The sequence below is a fragment of the Entelurus aequoreus genome, linkage group LG01 (assembly GCF_033978785.1).
Source record: "Entelurus aequoreus isolate RoL-2023_Sb linkage group LG01, RoL_Eaeq_v1.1, whole genome shotgun sequence".
NCBI lineage: Eukaryota > Metazoa > Chordata > Actinopteri > Syngnathiformes > Syngnathidae > Entelurus > Entelurus aequoreus.
The window spans coordinates 72,565,876-72,588,375 of record NC_084731.1 but is presented as its reverse complement, the minus strand read 5'-3'; the positions used below and the strand labels follow the sequence as shown (position 1 = coordinate 72,588,375).

At 39.0% G+C, this 22,500-nt stretch overlaps 1 protein-coding gene across 2 annotated transcripts in view; it reads right to left on the bottom strand.

Annotated features, from left to right (window-relative positions):
* Nucleotides 1-22,500, bottom strand: part of mbd6 (methyl-CpG binding domain protein 6) — a 98,710-nt gene that overhangs the window by 70,242 nt on the left and 5,968 nt on the right. For both annotated transcript variants that reach the window (XR_009827169.1, XM_062057680.1), the window contains exons 2-3: nt 17,257-17,418; nt 3,989-4,128 (exon numbers count right to left, since the gene is read on the bottom strand). Coding sequence is in view for 1 of the 2 variants with exons in the window: in XM_062057680.1 (XP_061913664.1) it covers nt 3,989-4,104 (116 nt within the window). In the remaining variant the exon portion in view is untranslated. The remainder of the gene's footprint in view (nt 1-3,988; nt 4,129-17,256; nt 17,419-22,500) is intronic.

Here is a 22,500-nt window from a genome sequence, read left to right as displayed (position 1 = left end):
ACTGCTCTTTTCTGTAATATGATCAGAGGATGAATTGTGTTTTGGTAAGTATTCCCCCATACTTCAACACAGTATGTAAGGTATGGCAGTACCAAGGTGCAGTATAGAGTACGGAGTGCATTTTCATTGAGGTATAGTTTTGCTTTGTTTATAATTGAGAGGCTTTTGGAGATTTTTGTTTTAATGTGTCTGACATGAGGTTTCCATGATAGTTTACTATCAATTATTACTCCCAAAAATGTATTCTCATTTACGATTTCAATTTGGGTACCATCAATACTTATTTTCTGTTCAGACGTTATGTTGCGATTTCCAAACATTACTATCTTAGTTTTATTTATATTCAAAGATAATTTATTTGTGTCCATCCATTTTTTTTTACTATGTTTAGTTCTGTGTTTACTGTATTTATGAGCTCATTATAGTCATCACTACTGTAGAATACATTTGTGTCATCTGCAAAAAGTATAAATTTCAGTATTTTGGATGTATTAAACATATCATTAATATATACATTAAACAGTTTTGGCCCCAACACGGACCCTTGGGGGACACCACAAGCAATGCCAAGAGTATCAGATAAAAATTTACCCATTTTAACAAACTGTACCCTCCCTGTTAAATAACTTTTTAACCAGTCACCAGCCAGCCCCCTAATTACATATCTTCCCATTTTATCTAGTAGAATTGAATGATTAATGGTATTAAATGCTTTCTTTAGGTCAATAAAAATACCAACTGCATATCTTTTATGCTCCAGTGCATTAGTAATTTCCTCAATAGCTTCAGTTATTGCCATTGAAGTTGTTCTTTTGGACCTAAAGCCATACTGACCGTCATTGATTATATGATGCTTCTCAAGAAAAGATTCAAGTCGAGAGTTAAATAGTTTCTCTAAGATTTTTGAGAACTGAGGCAAAAGAGAGATTGGTCTGTAATTGGTGAAAGCGTGTTTGCTGTCACTTTTGAAGAGCGGAGTTACTTTAGCGATTTTCATTTGACTTGGAAAGCAGCCAGTCTGGAATGATAAATTACATATATAAGTTAATGGTTTTACAATATTCAGGATAACCTTTTGAACGAATATCATGTTGATATCATGGCAGTCAGTGGAGCACTTACTTTTACACTTCAGCACAATGTTTGTCACTTCCTGCTCATTTGTAGCTGAGAGGAAGAATGACGAAGAATTCTGTTCAATAGTTGATTTTGTAACTCCATTGTCTGGGATATCAACAGCCAATTTAGGACCAACATTTACAAAAAAACTATTGAACTTGTTTACTACATTACTCATATTATAATCTTCACCGTTTTCATCAATAAAGTAATCAGGATATGTCAACTTGGAATATCCTTGTTTTATTAGACTATTCAAAACATCCCAAGTTCCTTGTATATTATTTTTGTTTTCATATAGTTTTTTTTGATAATATAACCGTTTGCTTGTTCTTATAACATCAGTTAATTTATTTTTGTACTTGTATCGTTGTTCGACTTCTTTTGTTTTTATTTTGATGAAAAGTTTGTAGAGATTGTTTTTCTTTTTACAGGCATTAATTATCCCTTTTGTGATCCAAGGGCTATTTTTATTTGTTCCTTTTATAAAAGATTATTTTACGGGGCAATGTTTATTATGCAGGGAAGTAAAGATGTCTAAAAAATTACAATAAGCACTGTCCACATTAGGTTCTTTGTATACTGAAGTCCAATCCTGAACTGCTAAACTATTGTTTAGGGCACAGATTGTTTCCTCAGTTGTCATTCGTTTAGAGATTTTTGCCATAGTGTCTTTGGTTTTCTTGAGATGACAGTGATATAAAGTAAAAACAGGTAAATGGTCAGTGATATCACATATAAATAGGCCACTGGTGACTTGATTTCCCATAATGTTTGTAAAAATGTTGTCAATGATTGTGGCACTATGTGTTGTTATTCTGCTTGGTTTGGTTATGGTTGGATATAGAGACAGGCTGTACATAGTGTCAATGAAGTCATCAACATGTTTTTGCTTGGTTGAGTTTAACAAATCAATGTTAAAATCACCACAGATAAATATGTTTTTTTGGTTCACAGAGGAAAATAGTTTACCCATCCACTCATTGAAAGTTTCTATGCTTGAACCAGGTGCCCGGTATACACAGCTCATGAAGATATTTGTCTTTTTGTCATTTAGGATTTCCACTGTTAAACATTCAAATAATCCATCGACTGCTATGGTCATGTTTGTTAAAACTTTAAATGTAACAGATTTATGAATGTACAATGCGACCCCTCCTCCTATTTTATTTATTCTGTTTATGTATGTTAATTCATAGTCATTCAGACTAAAATCAATACCTTTATCACTGTTGAACCAGGTTTCAGTGATTGCAACAATGGTAAATGGATGACTAAATTCTTTCAAGTAATCCTTGATAGCCTCAAAGTTAGTGTACATGCTTCGACTATTGAAATGTATTATAGATAGACTATCTTCTGATTTTACACTGTTTTTATATTGTTCGCGGGTAAAATAATTACAGTTTTTAACAATCGCAGAGAAAAAATTATTATCAGGGTCTATGTCCATATCAGTCTCTGTTGTGGTGTGCTCTTGATACTCACACATGTCCAGTTCTTTTTGTTGATGTTGGAGGATCTTCTGTAACATGTCCATATTAATACTTGGTGTGGTCTGTGTTCTTGGTGTGGGTAGCATTGAGATGATGTAAAAGTCACAAGCTACATTGATACCAAGTACTGCATCAATGTCAATACTTAAACCCAATAGAGCATGCATTTTACCTGCTGAAGAGGAGACTGAAGAGAGTAACCCCCCCAAAACAAAGAACAACTGAAAGAGGCTGCAGTGAAAGCCTGGAAAAGCATCCCAAAAGAAGAATGCAAAAGTTTGGTGATGTCAATGGCTCACAGGCTTTATGCAGTTATTGAAAGCAAAGGATTTGCAACTAAATATGAAGTCTTATTCACTTTAATTTATTTTAAGTTTATATGTTCCAATACTTTGCTCACCTAAAAATGTTGTGTTCCATTACAAATAATGATATCTTCTAAGTTGTGTATCAGATCCAGATGTAAATACCTGGAAATGAAAGCTGAAATGTTGATATCTTGTCTCATATTCATCTTTTGATGTCAAACCCAAATGTTTTTAGTCTACAACAAAAATAAAGGAACTGGCCTCACTGTTCCAATACTTTTGGAGGGCACTGTGTATATATATATATATATATATATACACACATATATATATATATATATATACATACATATATATTAGAGGTGTTTGATAATATCGGCTTGCCGATATTATCGGCCAATAAATGCTTTGAAATGTGATATCGGAAATGATCGGTATCGTTTTTTTTATTATCGATATCGGTTTTCTTTTTTATTATTATTTTTTATTTATTAAATCAACATAAAATACACAAGATACACTTACAATTAGTACACTAACCCAAAAAACCTGGATCATTCACACAAAAGGGTTGTTTCTTTCTGTTATTCATATTCTGGTTCCTACATTATATATCAATACAGTCTGCAAGGGATACAGTCCGTAAGCACACATGATTGTGCATGCTGCTGGTCCACTAATAGTACTAACCTTTAACAGTTAACTTTACTCATTTTCATTCATTACTAGTTTCTATGTAACTGTTTTTATATTGTTTTACTTTCTTTTTTATTCAAGAAAATGTTTTTAATTTATTTATCTTATTTTATTAATTTTTTTAAAAAGGACCTTATGTTTGTTTCTTTTTGAGGGAGTGGTTTTATTGCCGCTCTTTGTTTGAAAAATAAATGACACGTGGTTGTTGTGAGCACTTTGCCTGTTCTTGCTTCTATTTAAAGTGACAGCCACTGAATAGGTGCATGCCCAATAACCCTATTAGTTCACTAATGGTTAGAATAATGGACATCACTTCCCGGGTAAGTCTCGTGAAGGGGCGACTGTAATGTAAAGAGAAAAAGAGGTCACCTGACGTAGACCACCCGGCCGCCATCTGCTCTTCTGTGCCAGCCAATGGGGATGTGGATGGCAGCGGTGCCCACCCCATCCTTGTCCCCGCTGCCCGTGTCACTGCCTCCCATCATTGTGTTGCTGCAGCCTGCCAGCAGCTTGGAACCAAAACATCAACAAAAAAACTTCAAATGATATCAAAACGGAGCATTGTTTGTCTATCTTCACAAGCCTTACAACACAAGTTTTCTCTCTTTTATGCTTTCTAAATCATAAATAACAGCAAGTAAGAGGTGACTAATGAGAGTACACTGTTGCGCCCATAAAGCCCTGTAAAGAACTCTTCAAAAAGGGGCAACAATACATGTCTTGACCTGAATATTAAACAAGTATTAGTGATATTGTTATTATAAGCGCTAACACAGAGGAACTCCTTCTAGAGAGCTAACTAGCTTATGCTGCTATATTGACATATTGAGCTGCTGCATGGCCTCTGAGTTGGTGAAAGTTAATTCTAGATGATAAATCATGTCTCTCACCTGGATAGTAGAAGGTTGTGGACATAAACCCACAAGTTGGTACACTTTGACATCCAACTTAGACCCAGAGATGGCCAGAAAGACACAACAAAATGCTCGTTTTTTTTAACCCTTGTGACGATTATGATAAATTGTTGATATACAACCATCCCATCAGTTTGTATCCCAGTGAGAGCAGACATTGTACAGTAAGTGATTGTTTTATTAGATTTGTATATCTTGTTCAGCACTTAGCAATACTGCTACATGATGCTTAGTGTTTGACTAAAGCTGCATCTGTTTAGCACACAGCTTTTAAAACGTGTATAGATCATCCTCCTTATATTCAGGCTCAAAAATAGAAGCTTCTGGATCATCGTTTGTCCCAAAGTAGTCTTTGTTGTCTCTCATCGAGTCGGCCATGATTAGTAGTCTTGTTGTTGCTGAAGGGAAAAGTGAGCGTTGTGATGCGTCTGTGAAATTAATACGCAAAATGATGAAAATATGTATATACTACATGTTATTATGAATGTTACTAGATACTACATATATACTTACAGTATGATGAAAATATGTAAATATGACATGTTATTATGAATGTTACTACATGACATACACTATATTGCCAAAAGTGTTTGGCCACCTGCCTTGACTCACATATGAAGTTGAAGTGCCATCCCATTCCGAACCCATAGGGTTCAATATGATGTTTTGCAGCTATTACAGCTTCAAGTCTTCTGGGAAGGCTGTCCACAAGGTTGCGGAGTATGTTTATAGCAATGTTTGACCATTCTTCCAAAAGAGCATTGGTGAGGTCACACACTGATGTTGGTCGAGAAGGTCTGGCTCTCAGTCTCTGTTCTAATTCATCCCAAAGGTGTTCTATTGGGTTCAGGTCAGGACTCTGTGCAGGCCAGTCAAGTTCATCCACACCAGACTCTGTCATCCATGTCTTTATGGACCTTGCTTTGTGCACTGGTGCACAGTCATGTTGGAAGAGGAAGGGGCCCGCTCCAAACTGTTCCCACAAGGTTGGGAGCATGGAATTGTCCAAAATGTGTTGGTATCCTGGAGCATTCAAAGTTCCTTTCACTGGAACTAAGAGGCCAAGCCCGACTCCTGAAAAACAACCCCACACCAAAATTCCTACTCCACCAAATTTCACACTGGGCACAATGCAGTCCGAAATGTAGCGTTCTCCTGGCAACCTCCAGACCCAGACTGGTCCATCAGATTGCCAGATGGAAAAGCGTGATTCATCACTCCAGGTGGCATCCTTTTGACAGTTCTACGCTGGAAATCAATGAGTGCGGCCCATTCTTTCACAAATGTTTGTTGAAACAGTCTCCATGCCTGAGTGCTTGATTTTATACACCTGTGGCCGGGCCAAGTGATTAGTGATTGTCATCAATTGGATGGGTGGCCAAATACTTTTGGCAATATAGTGTATATACTTAAAGCATGTGTATGTGTTCGATGTTTTTTAGAGCACTTTATAGGCGTTTTAGAGTGACCCCTATTGGCTCCATTGTTAGCTGACTTTTGCAAATGTTTATTTATGATTTAGAATGCATAAATGACAGAAAACCAGGATAGTGAAGAATAAACAAGAGCAAAAAGAAAATAAGGGTAGGTTCACTAGGGTTGCTATTTGAACCCAAACGCCAACAATCCTGGTACCTGGGAATCAGTAGGTACTCAACAGGACCAATTGTCTGTCATTTTGTGTGTTTATGTGGCAACAAGTGTTAATGGATGAGTGACAACATGTTATTTTAATAACTGTGCTGTCCAGTTATTGCTATAAAAACAAAGTGTGCACGTTATAAAACAAGTAGATCATTTCAAAACAACAATGGATGAAATATCCAAACAACAAGACTAAAATACGCTGAAGTTTAAAGGCCTACTGAAATTATTTTTTTTAATTCAAACGGGGATAGCAGATCCATTCTATGTGTCATACTTGATCATTTCGCGATATTGCCATATTTTTGCTGAAAGGATTTAGTAGAGAACATCGACGATAAAGTTCTCAACTTTTGGTCGCTGATAAAAAAAGCCTTGCCTGTACCGGAAGTAGCGTGACGTCACAGGTTGTAAGGCTCCTCACATTTCCCCATTGCTTACACCAGCAGCGAGAGCGATTCGGACGGAGAAAGCGACGATTACCCCATTAATTTGAGCCAGGATGAAAGATTCGTGGATGAGGATTCGTGAGAGTGAAGGACTAGAGTGCAGTGCAGAACGCATCTTTTTTCGCTCTGACCGTAACTTAGGTACAAGCTGGCTCATTGGATTCCACACTCTCTCCTTTTTCTATTGTGGATCACGGATTTGTATATTAAACCACCTCGGATACTATATCCTCTTGAAAATGAGAGTCGAGAACGCGGAATGGACATTCACAGTGACTTTTATCTCCACGACAATACATCGGCGAAGCACTTTAGCTACGGAGCTAACGTGATAGCATCGGGCTTAACTGCAGATAGAAACAAAAGATATAAACCCCTGACTGGAAGGATAGACAGAAAATCAACAATACTATTAAACCATGGACCTGTAAATACATGGTTAATGCTTTCCAGCCTGGCGAAGCTTAACAATGCTGTTGCTAACGACGCCATTGAAGCTAATTTAGCAACGGGACCTCACAGAGCTATGCTAAAAACATTAGCTATCCACCTACGCCAGCCAGCCCTCATCTGCTCATCTACACCCGTGCTCACCTGCGTTCCAGCGATCGACGGCGCGACAAAGTACTTCAACCGATCATCCGTGCGGTCGGCGGCTAGCGTCGGATAGTGCGTCTGCTATCCAAGTCAAAGTCCTCCTGGTTGTGTTGCTGCAGCCAGCCGCTAATACACTGATCCCACTTACAACTTTCTTCTTTGCAGTCTTCATTGTTCATTAAACAAATTGCAAAAGATTCACTAACACAGATGTCCAGAATACTGTGGAATTTTGCGATGAAAACCGAGCTTTTTGTATTGGATACAATATGTCCGAATACTTCCGTTTCAACTATTGACGTCACGCGCATACGTCATCATACATAGACGTTTTCAACCGGAAGTTTAGCGGGAAATTTAAAATTGCACTTTATAAGTTAACCCGGCCGTATTGGCATGTGTTGCAATGTTAAGATTTCATCATTGATATATAAACTATCAGACTGCGTGGTCGGTAGTAGTGGGTTTTAGTAGGCCTTTAATTTGCATGTCTTGGATTTTTCATGCAGTTGCAATTCCCTGACATTAGATGGCACTAGTGTCAGGATATTGTCCACAGAAAGGCAACAAAAGGAGAGATGGACTCCAGCATGCTGTCATCACAGCTTACATCTTTCTTGCAAAGTTTCCATCAAACACTACATTTCCCACAATCCCTGCAGGAAGTGGATCAGCTCCACCTGCAGTCAACTGAAGAGTTGATACGTGCCACCATCAAATGCCACAAGAGACCAAAAATGTTACAACCACATCAACCGTCATTCACATTTTTAACATCAGCAAATTTGAGTCTGCTTTGAGTACGCGTCCCAGGACTTAAAGGGGAACTGCACTTTTTGGGGGGAATTTTGCCTATCTATCACAATCATTATGAGAGACAAGAAGACAAAAGTTGGGGGGTTTTTTGCGTTCTAAAATGTAAAAATGGGCTCGTTCTTGCATCTAATGTTAGCAATCAGTTCTACCTCTAAATGAATTTAAAGATGCATTCAACAATATTTCATTTACGTTGTGTAACCTGTATGATAACATTGTTATTGTAAGAGCGAACACTGAGGAACTCTTTTTCTAGCGTGCTAACACATCGCCATGCTACCGTATTAGCGGTAAAAGCTAACTGCGGCAAGTGATAAGCTAGCTTCTATGTCAACACAAAATACGTTTGAGTTTGTAATACACAACACTGATAGAACACCAATCTGTAGTGAGTGAAAAACATGAACAATCATATTACAGTATGTGTAAAGTATTATTTCATGTTTTTTTTTGTACACAGCTAGCCAGACAGTGTATGTACTGTAGTGGTACTAACACACATGACGTGCTGCGTGTATCATGATCAATATAAAGTGTGACTCACTCCATGGACAGTTGTCTGTTTGGTCCAGCTGGCCAGGGACATTTTTTCCAGTTAATTTGGGTAAGCACTCCATTTATGTCAAAATAGTGTGTATATAAAACGTTGGAGGGTTTTGAAGTTGTTTTAGAAGCTTTGAAGGCTACATAGGGGACTCCTATTAGTCGCATCTTTCAAGCGTTTTTTTTATGATTTTTAAAATCCCCACCCCCCCTCAAAAAAAAAAAAAAAGTCTTCTTGTCACTCATAATGATTGTGAGCGATAGGCAAATTTCCTAAAAGAGCGCAGTTCCCCTTTAAGATATCCCATCATGTCAGCTTGTCTTCGGTGTGTTGCCATTAAGTTGATTGTACCAATCTTGTCTTATGTCCAGTCCTACAAAGTGTTTGTACTCTAAGTAATGTAGGGTCATACAGAATAGCAGTACTAATGAATTAAAAAAGGTACTTTACAGTCTTTGAAAAATACCAGTATTTTTGTTATCATGCCATAATGGTGCTGCGTGGTGGTGACATGGCAGGCAATATGAGTCGATGCCCATGTGAGTCAACACACAGAGAGCACTTACGAGTAGTAACAGTGTGGAGACAGAAGAGGGGAAAATGGAGAAACGATAAAGGTGAAGCTGTAAACACTGACACGTTCTCTGGCAGCAGTGCTTTCAAACATAGCTAGCGGCTAATGTCTCTCCACAGTGTTTTAGCTACTTCTAAATCACTAATCTTCACCTCCACCATCATCATTCCTGCAGGACGAGTAATAGCTAAACACCGTAGGAGGATACAATAGCTAACCGCTGACAGCAAACTAGCGCACCTCAATATAAACAAATTGTGGATCTATACAGATATCCACTGTAACGATACCAAGTACAAGAGACGTACATAGTCGATACTATAATATTTTTATTATCATCCTGTAATTGGTATCGGATCGATACCCAAATTTGTGGTATCAGCCAAAAAATAATGTCAAGTATCAAAGAAGAGAAGAATAAGTGATTATTACATTTTAACAGAAGTGTAGATAGAACATGTTGAAACAGGAAGTAAGCAGATATTAACAGGAAATGAATAATGTTGACAAAATAAAATGACACAATATTAAAGGCCTACTGAAATGAATTTGTTTTATTTAAACGGGGATAGCAGATCTATTCTATGTGTCATACTTGATCATTTCGCGATATTGCCATATTTTTGCTGAAAGGATTTAGTATAGAACAACGACGATAAAGATTGCAACTTTTGGTATCTGATTAAAAAAAAGGCTTGCACCTACCGGAAGTAGCGTGACGTAGTCAGTTGAACATATACGCAAAGTTCCCTATTGTTTACAATGATGGCCGCATGAAGTGAGAGAGATTCGGACCGAGAAAGCGACAATTTCCCCATTAATTTGAGCGAGGATGAAAGATTTGTGGATGAGTAAAGTGCAAGTGAAGGACTAGTGGGGAGTTGAAGCTATTCAGATAGGGAAGATGCTGTGAGAGCCGGGGGTGACCTGATATTCAGCTGGGAATGACTACAACAGTAAATAAACACAAGACATATATATACTCTATTAGCCACAACACAACCAGGCTTATATTTAATATGCCACAAATTAATCCTGCATAAAAACACCTGCGTGTTTGTTATGCTAGCTCCTAGCTCCTCTGCTAGCTCCTAGCTCCATAGAACACGCCAATACAATTCAAACACCTGATCAACACACACAATCACTCAGCCCAAAAGACCGTTTACCTAACCCAAGGTTCATAAAGCTTATATATTTTTAAAAAGTTACGTACGTGACGCGCACATACGGTCAAGTTATCGAATGTTTAGCAGCCAAGGCTGCATACTCACGGTACCTGATATTCAGCTGGGAATGACTACAACAGTAAATAAACACAAGACATATATATACTCTATTAGCCACAACACAACCAGGCTTATATTTAATATGCCACAAATTAATCCTGCATAATAACACCTGCGTGTTTGTTATGCTAGCTCCTAGCTCCTCTGCTAGCTCCTAGCTCCATAGAACACGCCAATACAATTCAAACACCTGATCAACACACACAATCACTCAGCCCAAAAGACCGTTCACCTAACCCAAGGTTCATAAAGCTTATATATTTTTTAAAAGTTACGTACGTGACGCGCACGTACGGTACGGTACGTGTTATGCTAGCTCCTAGCTCCTCTGCTAGCTCCTAGCTCCATAGAACACGCCAATACAATTCAAACACATGATCAACACACACAATCACTCAGCCCAAAAGACCGTTCACCTAACCCAAGGTTCATAAAGCTTATATATTTTAAAAAAGTTACGTACATACGCAAAAAAAAGCCAAAGCTGCATACTCACAGTAGCACGTCTGCGTCTTTGTCATCCAAATCAAAGTAATCCTGGTAAGAGTCTGTGTTGTCCCAGTTCTCTACAGGCGTCTGTGTATCCAAGTCAAATGTCCTCCTGGTTAGAGTCTCTGTTATCCGAGTTCTTCCATCTTGACTGCATCTTTCAGGAATGTAAACAAAGAAGCGCCGGCTGTGTACTGTTGTGGCTGACTACGTTCGAAAAATACGTCCATTTCGCACCGACAACTTTCTTCTTTGCTTGCTCAGCTTCCTTCTTCATAATGCAATGAACATGATTGAAACAGATTCACGAACACAGATGTCCAGAATACTGTGGAATTATGAAATGAAAACAGAGCTTTTTCGTATTGGCTTCAATGTGGAAGGCATACCCGTGTTCGCCGGTCTACGTCACGCGCATACGTCATCCTCAGAGGCGTTTCGAACCGGAAGTTTAGCGGCAAATTTAAAATGTCACTTTATAAGTTAACCCGGCCGTATTGGCATGTGTTATAATGTTAAGATTTCATCATTGATATACAAACTATCAGACTGCGTGGTCGGTAGTAGTGGGTTTCAGTAGGCCTTTAAGTTAAAGTTAAAGTACCAATGATTGTCACACACACTAGGTGTGGCGAAATTATTCTCTGCATCTGACCCATCACCCTTGATCACCCCCTGTGAGGTGAGAGGAGCAGTGAGCAGCAGCGGTGGTCGTGCCCGGGAATCATTTTTGGTGATTTAACCCCCAATTCCAACCCTTGATGCTGAGTGCCAAGCAGGGAGATAATGGGTCCCATTTTTATAGTCTTTGGTATGACTCGGCCGGGGTTTGAACTCACAACCTACCCATCTCAGGACGAACACTCTAACCACCAGGTCACTGCATACGTCAGCAGACTAATTAGGAGTCTTTGTTTGTTTACTTACTACTAAAAGACAAGTTGCCTAGTATGTTCACTATTTTATTTCATGACAACATTCTTCTTTGATTGCTATTAAAATCGAACGTTTAATGTATCTTAAGATTTTTAGCTAAAATAAAACTAATAATGATTTTTGTGGAACCCTTTATTTTGCAAAGTATGGAATTACATTTTGGTACTTAGTTTTAGTATTCCTTAACACATTTGGAGGTGTTGGAATCGCCATGTAAAACTGCTAATACTAATCAGTAGCATGTATGTGGCATATCCAATGTAAATTAGCTTAGAGCTAGCCCAATTTGAAAAGTGGAGCCTCACTTCTGAGTGCTTACTGTCAGACATGCTATGCTGGCTTTGTTGGCATGGAGAGTTCCGCAAGCCATGTGCTGCCCGGCACTGTCCTAAACCTGGCCAGCATACATCTTGAAACATGTTTGAATATTAAAATTCATCTAAGTTAGTTTGTTCTTTGAGCCATTGCGACTAATGTCAGTCAATGACTATGTGCATTATTACATCACTGCTTCATCTATTAATATGCAGCTATTTAAACTACCTTTCCCGTCTAAATAAAAACCAATCTCACCTATGTGGACATTATAAAACATGTCTAAGCACCATACACAATTCTAAATTACACCCATCGAAAGCCACTACAAACTATGAACAATCACTTACTGTACAATATCTGCTCTCACTGGGATAAAGACTGAGGAGTTGTTTATATCTTCCCCTTTACATCAACATCATCACCCTCACGAAGGGTTTAACAGAATGTGCGGCAAACAAGCATCTTTTCCTGTTTTTCTCTCCATCTCCGGGTCTAAGTTGGATGTTAAAGTGTACAAACTTGTGGGTTTATGTCCACAACCTTCTACTATCCAGGTGAGAGACGTGATTCATCAGCTGGAATTAACTTTCACCAACTCAGAGGCCATGCAGCAGCTCAATATGTCAATCAGTGTTTATCAACCAAATAAAAGTTATTATCAATAATAACAATAGTGCCAATGTTCAGGTCACGACATGAAAATGGAGTACTAGAGGACTTTGTAGGCAGTATAAAGTACTCTCATTAGCCAACTTGCCACATTTATATTTAGAATGCATTAAAAAAATAAGTTCTTGTCTTACGTAAGAGTCGTGGATGACGGACAAAATACAAATAAAAGTGCAGTTCCCCTTTAACTCTTATTGATGTTTTCTTGCTGTTGGGTGTTGCTATGCGTCGCCTGGTTAGTCTCTGCCATGTAGCTGAGGTCGGCGTTTACACTTAAGTCCGTTACGGCACTCACGTTTGACTAAATAAAAAGCAGTATTGGAGCCCGGCTCACTGATTGAGAGTGAAGAAGAGCAGTGCTAGCCAATGAGATAACAGCCACGCGCTGTCAACACGTCACAGGAAGTGAGTTTAGAAGTATTGTTGTAGCAAAACTATCTGCAAAGGCGTATCTCAGTCTGTGCATCTGGAATATGATCCACATGTCCATGTGCTAATTTGTGTGTCTGTATCTCAATTTGTGTGTGTGTAATCAGAGCCGCGTGTGCTAATTTGTGTGTCTGTATCTCAATTTGTTTGTGTGTAATCAAATACACATGTGCTAATTTGTGTGTCTATCTCAATTTGTGTGTGTAATCAGATCCGGGTGTGCTAAATTGTGCGTCTGTATCTCAATTTGTGTGTGTGTAATCAGATCCGCATGTGCTAATTTGTGTGTCTGTATCTGAATTTGTGTGTGTATAATCAGAGCTGCGTGTGCTAATTTGTGTGTCTGTATCTCAATTTGTGTTTGTAATCAGATCCGCGTGTGCTAATTTGTGTGTCTGTAGCTCAATTTGTGTGTGTGTGATCAGAGCCGAGGGTGCTAACTTGTGTGTCTGTATCTCAATTTGTGTGTGTGTAATCAGATCCGCGTGTACTAATTTGTGTGTCTGTATCTCTATTTGTGTGTGTGTAATCAGATCCGCGTGTACTAATTTGTGTGTCTGTATCTCAATTTGTGTGTGTGTAATCAGATCCGCGTGTACTAATTTGTGTGTCTGTATCTCAATTTGTGTGTGTGTAATCAGAGGAGGAGTTCAAGTACCTAGGAGTCTTGCTCACGAGTGAGGGAAGAGTGGATCGTGAGATCGACAGGCGGATTGGTGCGGCGTCTTCAGTAATGTGGACGCTGTATCGATCCGTTATGGTGAAGAAGGAGCTGAGCCGGAAGGCAAAGCTCTCAATTTACCGGACGATATACGTTCCCATCCTCACCTATGGTCATGAGCTTTGGGTTATAACCAAAAGGACAAGTTCACGTGTACAAGCGGCTGATATGAGTTTCTTCCGCCGGGTGGCGGGTCTCTCCCTTAGAGATAGGGTGAGAAGCTCTGTCATCCGGGAGGAGCTCAGAGTAAAGCCGCTGCTCCTCCACATCGAGAGGAGCCAGATGAGGTGGTTCGGGCATCTGCTCAGGATGCCACCCGAACGCCTCCCTCGGGAGGTGTTTAGGGCACGTCCGACCGGCAGGTGGCCAAGGGGAAGACCCAGGACACGTTGGGAAGACTATGTCTCCCGGCTGGCCTGGGAACGCTTCGTGATCCCCCAGGAGGAGCTGGACGAAGTGGCTGGGGAGAGGGAGGTCTGGGCTTCTCTGCTTAGGCTGCTGCCCCCGCGACCCGACCTCGAATAAGCGGAAGAAAATGGATGGATGTATCTAAATTTTTTTGTGTGTAATCAGATCCGCATGTGCTAATTTGTGTGTCTGTATTTCAATTTGTGTGTGTGTAATCAGATCTGCATGTGCTAATTTGTGTGTCTGTATCTCAATTTGTGTGTGTGTAATCAGAGCCACGTGTGCTAATTTGTGTGTCTGTATCTCAATTTGTGTGTGTGTAATCAGAGCCGCATGTGCTAATTTGTGTGTCTGTATCTCAATTTGTGTGTGTGCAATCAGATCCGCATGTGCTAATTTGTGTGTCTGTATCTCAATTTGTGTGCGTGTAATCAGAGCCGCATGTGCTAATTTGTGTGTCTGTATCTCAATTCGTGTGTGTGTAATCAGATCCGCATGTGCTAGTTTGTGTGTCTGGATCTCAATTTTTGTGTGTGTAATCAGAGCCGCGTTTGCTAATTTGTGGGTCTGTATCTCAATTTGTGTGTGTGATCAAAGTCGCGTGTGCTAATTTGTGTGTCTGTATCTCAATTTGTGTGTGTGTAATCAGATCCCCATGTGCTAATTTGTGTGTCTTTATCTCAATTTGTGTGTGTAATCTGATCCACAAGTACGTGTGCTAATTTGTGTGTCTGTATCCCAATTTGTGTGTGTGTAATCTGATCCATGTGTCCATGTGCTAATTTGTGTGTCTGTATCTCAATTTGTGTGTGTAATCGGATCCATGTGTCTGTGTGCTAATTTGTGTGTGTGTAATCAGATCTGTGTGTGCTCATTTGTGTGTCTGTATCTCAATTTGTGTGTGTGTAATCAGATCCGCATGTGCTAATTTGAGAGTCCGTATTTCGGTTTGTGTGTAAAAAAAAAAAGTGTGGGTGTAGTCAGATTTGTGTGAGGCAGGAAGTCTGATTGACTTTAGTGACACTTCTGAAAAAAAGACATGTCTGCAAATTCACCTTTACCTCGACTCCCCGCTCATGTTATTCACCTTTCCCTCTACTCCCCGCTCATGTTATTCACCGTTCCCTCTACTCCCCACTCATGTTATTCACCTTTCCCTCTAGTCCCCACTCATGTTATTCACCTTTCCCTCTACTCCCCACTCATGTTATTCACCTTTCCCTCTACTCCCCACTCATGTTATTCACCTTTCCCTCTACTTCCCACTCATGTTGTTGAAGCCGCCACATAAGACTAATTTGTTGACAGATAGCATTACTGAGAACTTCTTTGAAACACTAAGTTACTGCTAAAACATCAACTTGTACTTGCAGCTAGTGATCCCACATCCATTGTTTACACTTCATCAGGAAACAACATGAGTGGGTGCAAGGCGCCCAGTAGTGGGGAATATCGGGAAAGGCAAGATGACATGGCAGACACAAGTCTTACTCTAAACACACACACAGAGATTGAGATACAGACATACACATTAGTACACAGACAATGAATCAGATTACAGACACACAGATTGAGATACACACAATTAGTACACAGACACAATGAATCACATTACAGACACAGATTGAGATACACACAATTAGTACACAGACACAATGAATCAGATTACAGACACACAGATTGATATACAGACACACAATTAGTACACAGACACAATTAATCACATTACAGACACACAGATTGAGATACAGACACACAGATTAGTACACAGACACAATGAATCAGATTACAGACACACAGATTGAGATACAGACACAAAATTAGTACACAGACACAATGAATCACATTGCAGACAGATTGAAATACAGACACACAATTAGTACACAGACACAATTAATCCGATTACAGACACACAGATTGAGATACAGACACACAATTAGTACACAGACACAATGAATCACATTACAGACACAGATTGAGATACACACAAATTAGTACACAGTAGGGGTGTAACAGTACACAAAAGGGAAGTCTGGGTTTCCCTGTTTAGGCTGCTGCCCCCGCGACCCGACCTCGGATAAGCGGAAGAAGATGGATGGATGGAAGTTGTTGCTCAGATTAAATAAAATGACAAAACTTTGCTTCTACATATAAAAAGTGCAACATTAAACAGTTTCAAGTCAACTCAGCCTCAGATTAACTTTTGTCCCCCCCCCAGCCTGGCTAACGTGTGCTACGCTACTTAATATGCCCGTGTGGAAACTCGTTCGGTACACCTTCGAACTGAACCGGAACCCCCGTACCGAAACGGTTCGATACAAATACACGTACCGTTACACCCCTAGTACACAGACAATAATCCAATTACAGACACAGATTGAGATACAGACTCACAAATTAGTACACAGACACAATGAATCAGATTACAGACACACAGATTGAGATACAGACACACAATTAGTACACAGACACAATGAATCACATTACAGACACAGATTGAGATACACACAAATTAGAACACAGACAATAATCCAATTACAGACACACATATTGAGATACAGACTCACAAATTAGTACACAGACACAATAAATCATATTACAGACACACAGATTGAGATACACACAAATTAGTACACGGACACAATGAATCAGATTACAGACACAGATTGAGATACAGACACACAAATTAGTACACAGACACAATGAATCAGATTACAGATGCACAGATTGAGATACGCGTTTGCAAAGAGTTTTGCTACAAAAACACTTCCATAAGTGAGGTTTACGCCACTAACTATCGCACGGCCACAATGAGGAGTGTGAAAGCGCCCAGAGCGTACCTTGTCATCTTTGGGAAGCCAGGCTCCGGTTTGGGCTAGGGTATGGACTGTCTGAGGAACATGCTGCTGCTGGTGTAAGCTTCACGTCCAAAAGTGTGCAGAAGATGTGTCCGTCCTCACTTCATGTCCGATGGAGCTGGGCTGAGAAAGACTGGATGAGTCCTGCAGAAGAAAGGTGGAGGGGGATTAAGTAAGAAGGGAAGTAGGGGTGTGCCAGGTTGGGGGCCAACGCACAAGATGCCATGCAAAGCCACGCACAGGGAGAAATACAAGTTTAGCACTTGGAAGGTGTGTTTGGTACACAGGCCTGTGTAGTAGTGTGTGTCCGGCTGCATCATCAGTGTTGGCGTTAACGCACTTTTTGTGTCTTTTTACACCGGAACGTCTTTTTTACCGTAAGATTTCAAGAAAAGCTGTACTTCTGTAGGATTATAGCCAATTTAAATGACCACGTTGCTTTTGAACATCCCATGTACAAGTGAATGAAGGGCATACTTAGTCAACAGCCATACATGTCACACTAAGGGTGGCCCTGTAAACATCGCCAACAGTGTCATAAATATGTGTCATAGAGTGAAACCACACTAAACAACAATGACAAACACATTTCGGGAGACTATTTGCACCGCAACACAACATAAACACAGCAGAACAAATCAGTACCAACTCTTCCGGGACGCTACACTATTTTATTTGGTACAGGGTGTAATTACAAGTGTGACCAGTAGATGGCAGTCAAACATAAGAGATTAGTCTCAAGTGAACAACACCAACATTTTAAATGTTCCATTGAAAATATAGAACATTACACACGGCGCTCAAAAATCTATCAAAATGTTTTAGTAGTAAATGTTTTAGTGCCATTTCTAATATAAAGTGGTGTAAAGTTCTTACTTATTTCTGTCAGTAAACTCACCATGAAAGTGCTAAAACATACCGGTGTAGTGAGTTTAAATTATTCACCCAAGGAACTTTAGTTATTAGAGTTCCGGTTGGACGGTTTTTCACAGGACACAATTCCGGCATTGTTGTTTCCGGATGAGGAGATGCTGCTCCGTTATTGATTGAAGTAAAGTCTGAATGTCAGTAAAACAGTTAGCGCCATCTTTTGACACTTCATCCACTCCCGTCCTTGCACGCTACACCGCTACAACAAAGATGACGGGGAGAAGACGCTGTCAAAGTGGAGGCACGTAAATAAGACCGCCCACAAAACGGCGCATCCTGAAGCGACTTGAAGATGTGTAAAACATCATCTATGCATTTTGAGCAAAGAACCACCATTACATGTTATGTAGACCACAAGGAAGTATTTTACATTTAGAAAATAATAATAATATGACTCCTTTAATTTGCCCTATAATTCGGTGCGCCCATAATATGAAAAAATATCAAAAATAGACCATTCATGGGCAGTGCACCTTACAATCCGGTGTGCCCTATGTTCCGGAAAATACGGTATATTTGCCGGGTAAAATTATACATTATTTATTATTGGTCGACTTCAAAGTAATGCACTTAAACAGACCCCCCTTGTAGACCAGTTGATCTGCTGTTTCTTTTCTGCTCTGGCCCCCTCTCCTTCGTGGAGGGGGGGAAGGCACAGATTCGGTGACCACAGATGAGGCGCTAGCTGTAGCTGTCCAAAGTCGGGATCCAGGGTGGACCACTCATCTGTGCATCAGATGGGGACGTCTCTGCGCTGCTGACCTGTCTCCACTTAAGATGATCTCCTGCTGGCCCCACTATGTTAAAGTTAAAGTTAAAGTTAAAGTACCAATGATTGTCACACACACACTAGGTGTGGTGAAATGTGTCCTCTGCATTTGACCCATCCCCTTGTTCACCCCCTGGGAGGTGAGGGGAGCAGTGGGCAGCAGCGGTGCCGTGCCCGGGAATCATTTTTTGGTGATTTAATCCCCAATTCCAACCCTTGCTGAGTGCCAAGCAGGGAGGTAATGGGTCCCATTTTTATAGTCTTTGGTATGACTCGGCCGGGGTTTGAACTCACAATCTACCGATCTCAGGGCGGACACTCTAACCCAGGGGTCACCAACGCGGTGCCCGCGGGCACCAGGTCGCCCGTAAGGACCAGATGAGTCGCCCGCGGGCCTGTTCTAAAAAATTTTTTAAAAAAAATAAAAAAAATAAAAAATTTATTTTTTTATTTTTTTTTATTTATTTATTTTTTTTAATTAAATCTACATAGAAAAAACACAAGATACACTTTCAATCAGTGCATCAACCCAAACAACCTCCCCCATGCACACTCATCCACACCCACTCACACAAAAGGGGTTATTTCTTTCTGCTACCAATATTCTCGTTCCCACAACATAGACAACACATCTGCAAGGGACACAGTCCCTGAAGCACACATGATTGTATAGGCTGCTGGTCCACTAACATTTTCATTAATTACTATTTTTTATGTATTTATTTTTATATTGTTTTACTTTCTTTTTTATCCAAGAAAATGTTTTTTATTTATTTATCTTGTTTTATTTTATTTTTTAAAAAAGGGCCTTATCTTCAACAGACCAGGTTGTCAATGAAATTAGATTTGTTTAAAGGGTTTTTTAAACCAGGCCCAGTCCAGATAATGTCCAAGTCGGTCTCAGCAACACACACCTTCATTCATGTACACAGAAAAAAATTAGGGAACACAACAGATTGCATATAATTTATAAACAAAATTACATTTTCAAAATAAGCATTTATGTACAGTCCAGATTATGTCCAGGTCACTCAAATTAGGGAACACAACAACAGATATCATATAATCTATAAACATAATTATACTTTCAAAATAAGCCTTTGAGGACTTCTCATCTTTTTTTTAATGTTTTTTGGCATCATTATCGTTTTCAACCATGTAACTTTCTAAAGTTAGAAAATACTGAATAAATGTTTTAAAGAAAGTAATACTGAGTGAATATCTGTTTTTGGCCTTAAAAATAAACATTTTACTGAGTACTATAATTAAATTGACTAAATCATGATTGTCAATGAACTCTCCTAAAATAACAGAAACCACATTAAGCTTCATAAACAAACCAATCCTTAAACACATTTTTTCAACTTCCACCCAAAACAAAGACACAATATGACAATACCAAAACAAATGCAGGGTGGATTCAGGCTCCTGACAACAAAATCGGCAATCATCTGACTCTGTCATATTCCATAATTTTAACATTTTCCCTGTGGGTAAGAAGTTATAAATAATTTTAATTTGAAAATAACGATTTTGCACATCGATAGTGGTTTTATAGATTAGTTTGAATATGGCATCCCATGGCAACGGGCAGTCAAAAAAGTCCTCCCATTTTCCATTTGTGTTGTATGAGGCAGCCTTCAAAGATTTCTTTATTAAATAAAAATTATATATTTTTCTATTTATTTTAGTTCCTTTTTGCCAACTAGAATTTCTTATTAGAGGTTTACAAACTAATAATTTAGTAGTTCCATAATTAATTATTTGTTTCCATCTTTTCCCAATTACTCCAGTTAGTTGATAAAATGAAAAGCTTGAGCAAGCATCACCATACATAGCTCTAAATTCATCATACTTCATAATTTTACCATTCTCATTGATAATATCATTGACAAAAATGATTCCTCTTTCAAACATATTTTTCCAAAAGAAAGGCTTTCCATCTATTACAATATTAGAGTTCATCCATATTAACTGCTGCAAAATATCGTCTCTTTTTTCTGGCACATAAAATTGAAAACACCACTATGAGTGGATTGTTTCCTTTATGAACCCCGCCATGTTTCCCAGCAGACTCTCTGGGAGGGGATCTCTTGTAAAAAAGGATACCATTTCTTTTGATACAGTACATGTTTTTTGTCCAACAGGACATTTGTGTACCACTCAATGTTTAAATACATCTTTGGAACAATTGATGCTTTTAAAGACAGACACATAGCTTCAAGGTTGAGAAGTTTCAGGCCCCCATATTCATACTCTTTGTACAAAACCTTTCTTTTGATCTTTTCTGGTTTGCCGTTCCAGACAAAATCGAAGACCCTTTGCTCATAAATCTTAAAAAAGTTTTGTGATGGAGCTGGTAATGACAAAAACAAATAAATAAATTGAGGAATAATTAACGAGTTGGCAATAGACATTTTACCATACAAGGTTAGGGATTTCCCTTTCCATAATTGCATAATTTTGTCCAGCTTTCTTAGTCGATAATCATAATTTACTGAGCCTAGATCTTCCAGATTTTCTGGGACAACAACACCAAGTATGTTAACTGGTCCATATGTCCACAAAACAGGCACTTTGCATTCCATTCGAAAGGACGTTCCCTTTAGATTTCCGATCCTTAACATTTTACATTTATCATAATTAAGCTTAAGGCCAGATTGCTGTGAAAATATGTCCAAAAGATTAAGAAGGTTCCGCAAACAATGAGGAAAAATCTTATCTTTGTGAATCAGCCTTTTCTGACATGAACTTCATCAAGAACAAACACAGAACACGCCTCACTGATGCACATCTGCAAGACTCACTCAGAGTTGCAGTGTCAAGTTACACACCAGAGTACAACACACTAGTTAACAGCATGCAATGCCAGGCTTCCCACTAACTGACAAAGAAACAGATAACAGATTTGGTGTCCAGTTCAAAGTGTGACATGATTTAAAAATTTGAGAGTTGACTTTTGTATTTTACATGAGTTATTATTTGTACAAACATGGTGCAAAGTAATTCATGATTTGTTAAAAAATGTTAGTGGCTAGCTAGTTAAAATGGGATATTGTGATTTCACAAGACTGTCTTAGAAGTGATCATTTGAAAATGTTCAATTTGAAAAATGTGCACTTAGAGAAAATATAAAAATAAAGTGTTGCATATTGATATTTATCTGTTTCTATATATATTTATTGTGAGAAATCATTAAGATGATCAGTGTTTCCACAAAAATAAATATCATTAATTATTAATAATAACAGAGTTAAAGGTAAATTGAGCAAATTGGCTACTTCTGGCAATTTATTTAAGTGTGTATCTAACTGGTAGCCCTTCGCATTAATCAGTACCCAAGAAGTAGCCCTTGGTTTCAAAAAGGTTGGTGACCCCTGCTCTAACCACTAGGCCACTGAGTAGGTGGCCTATGGACTGGACTTTCACTATTATGTTAGATCCACTATGGACTGGACTCTCACTATTATGTTAGATCTACTATGGACTGGACTCTCACTATTATGTTAGATCCACTATGGACTGGA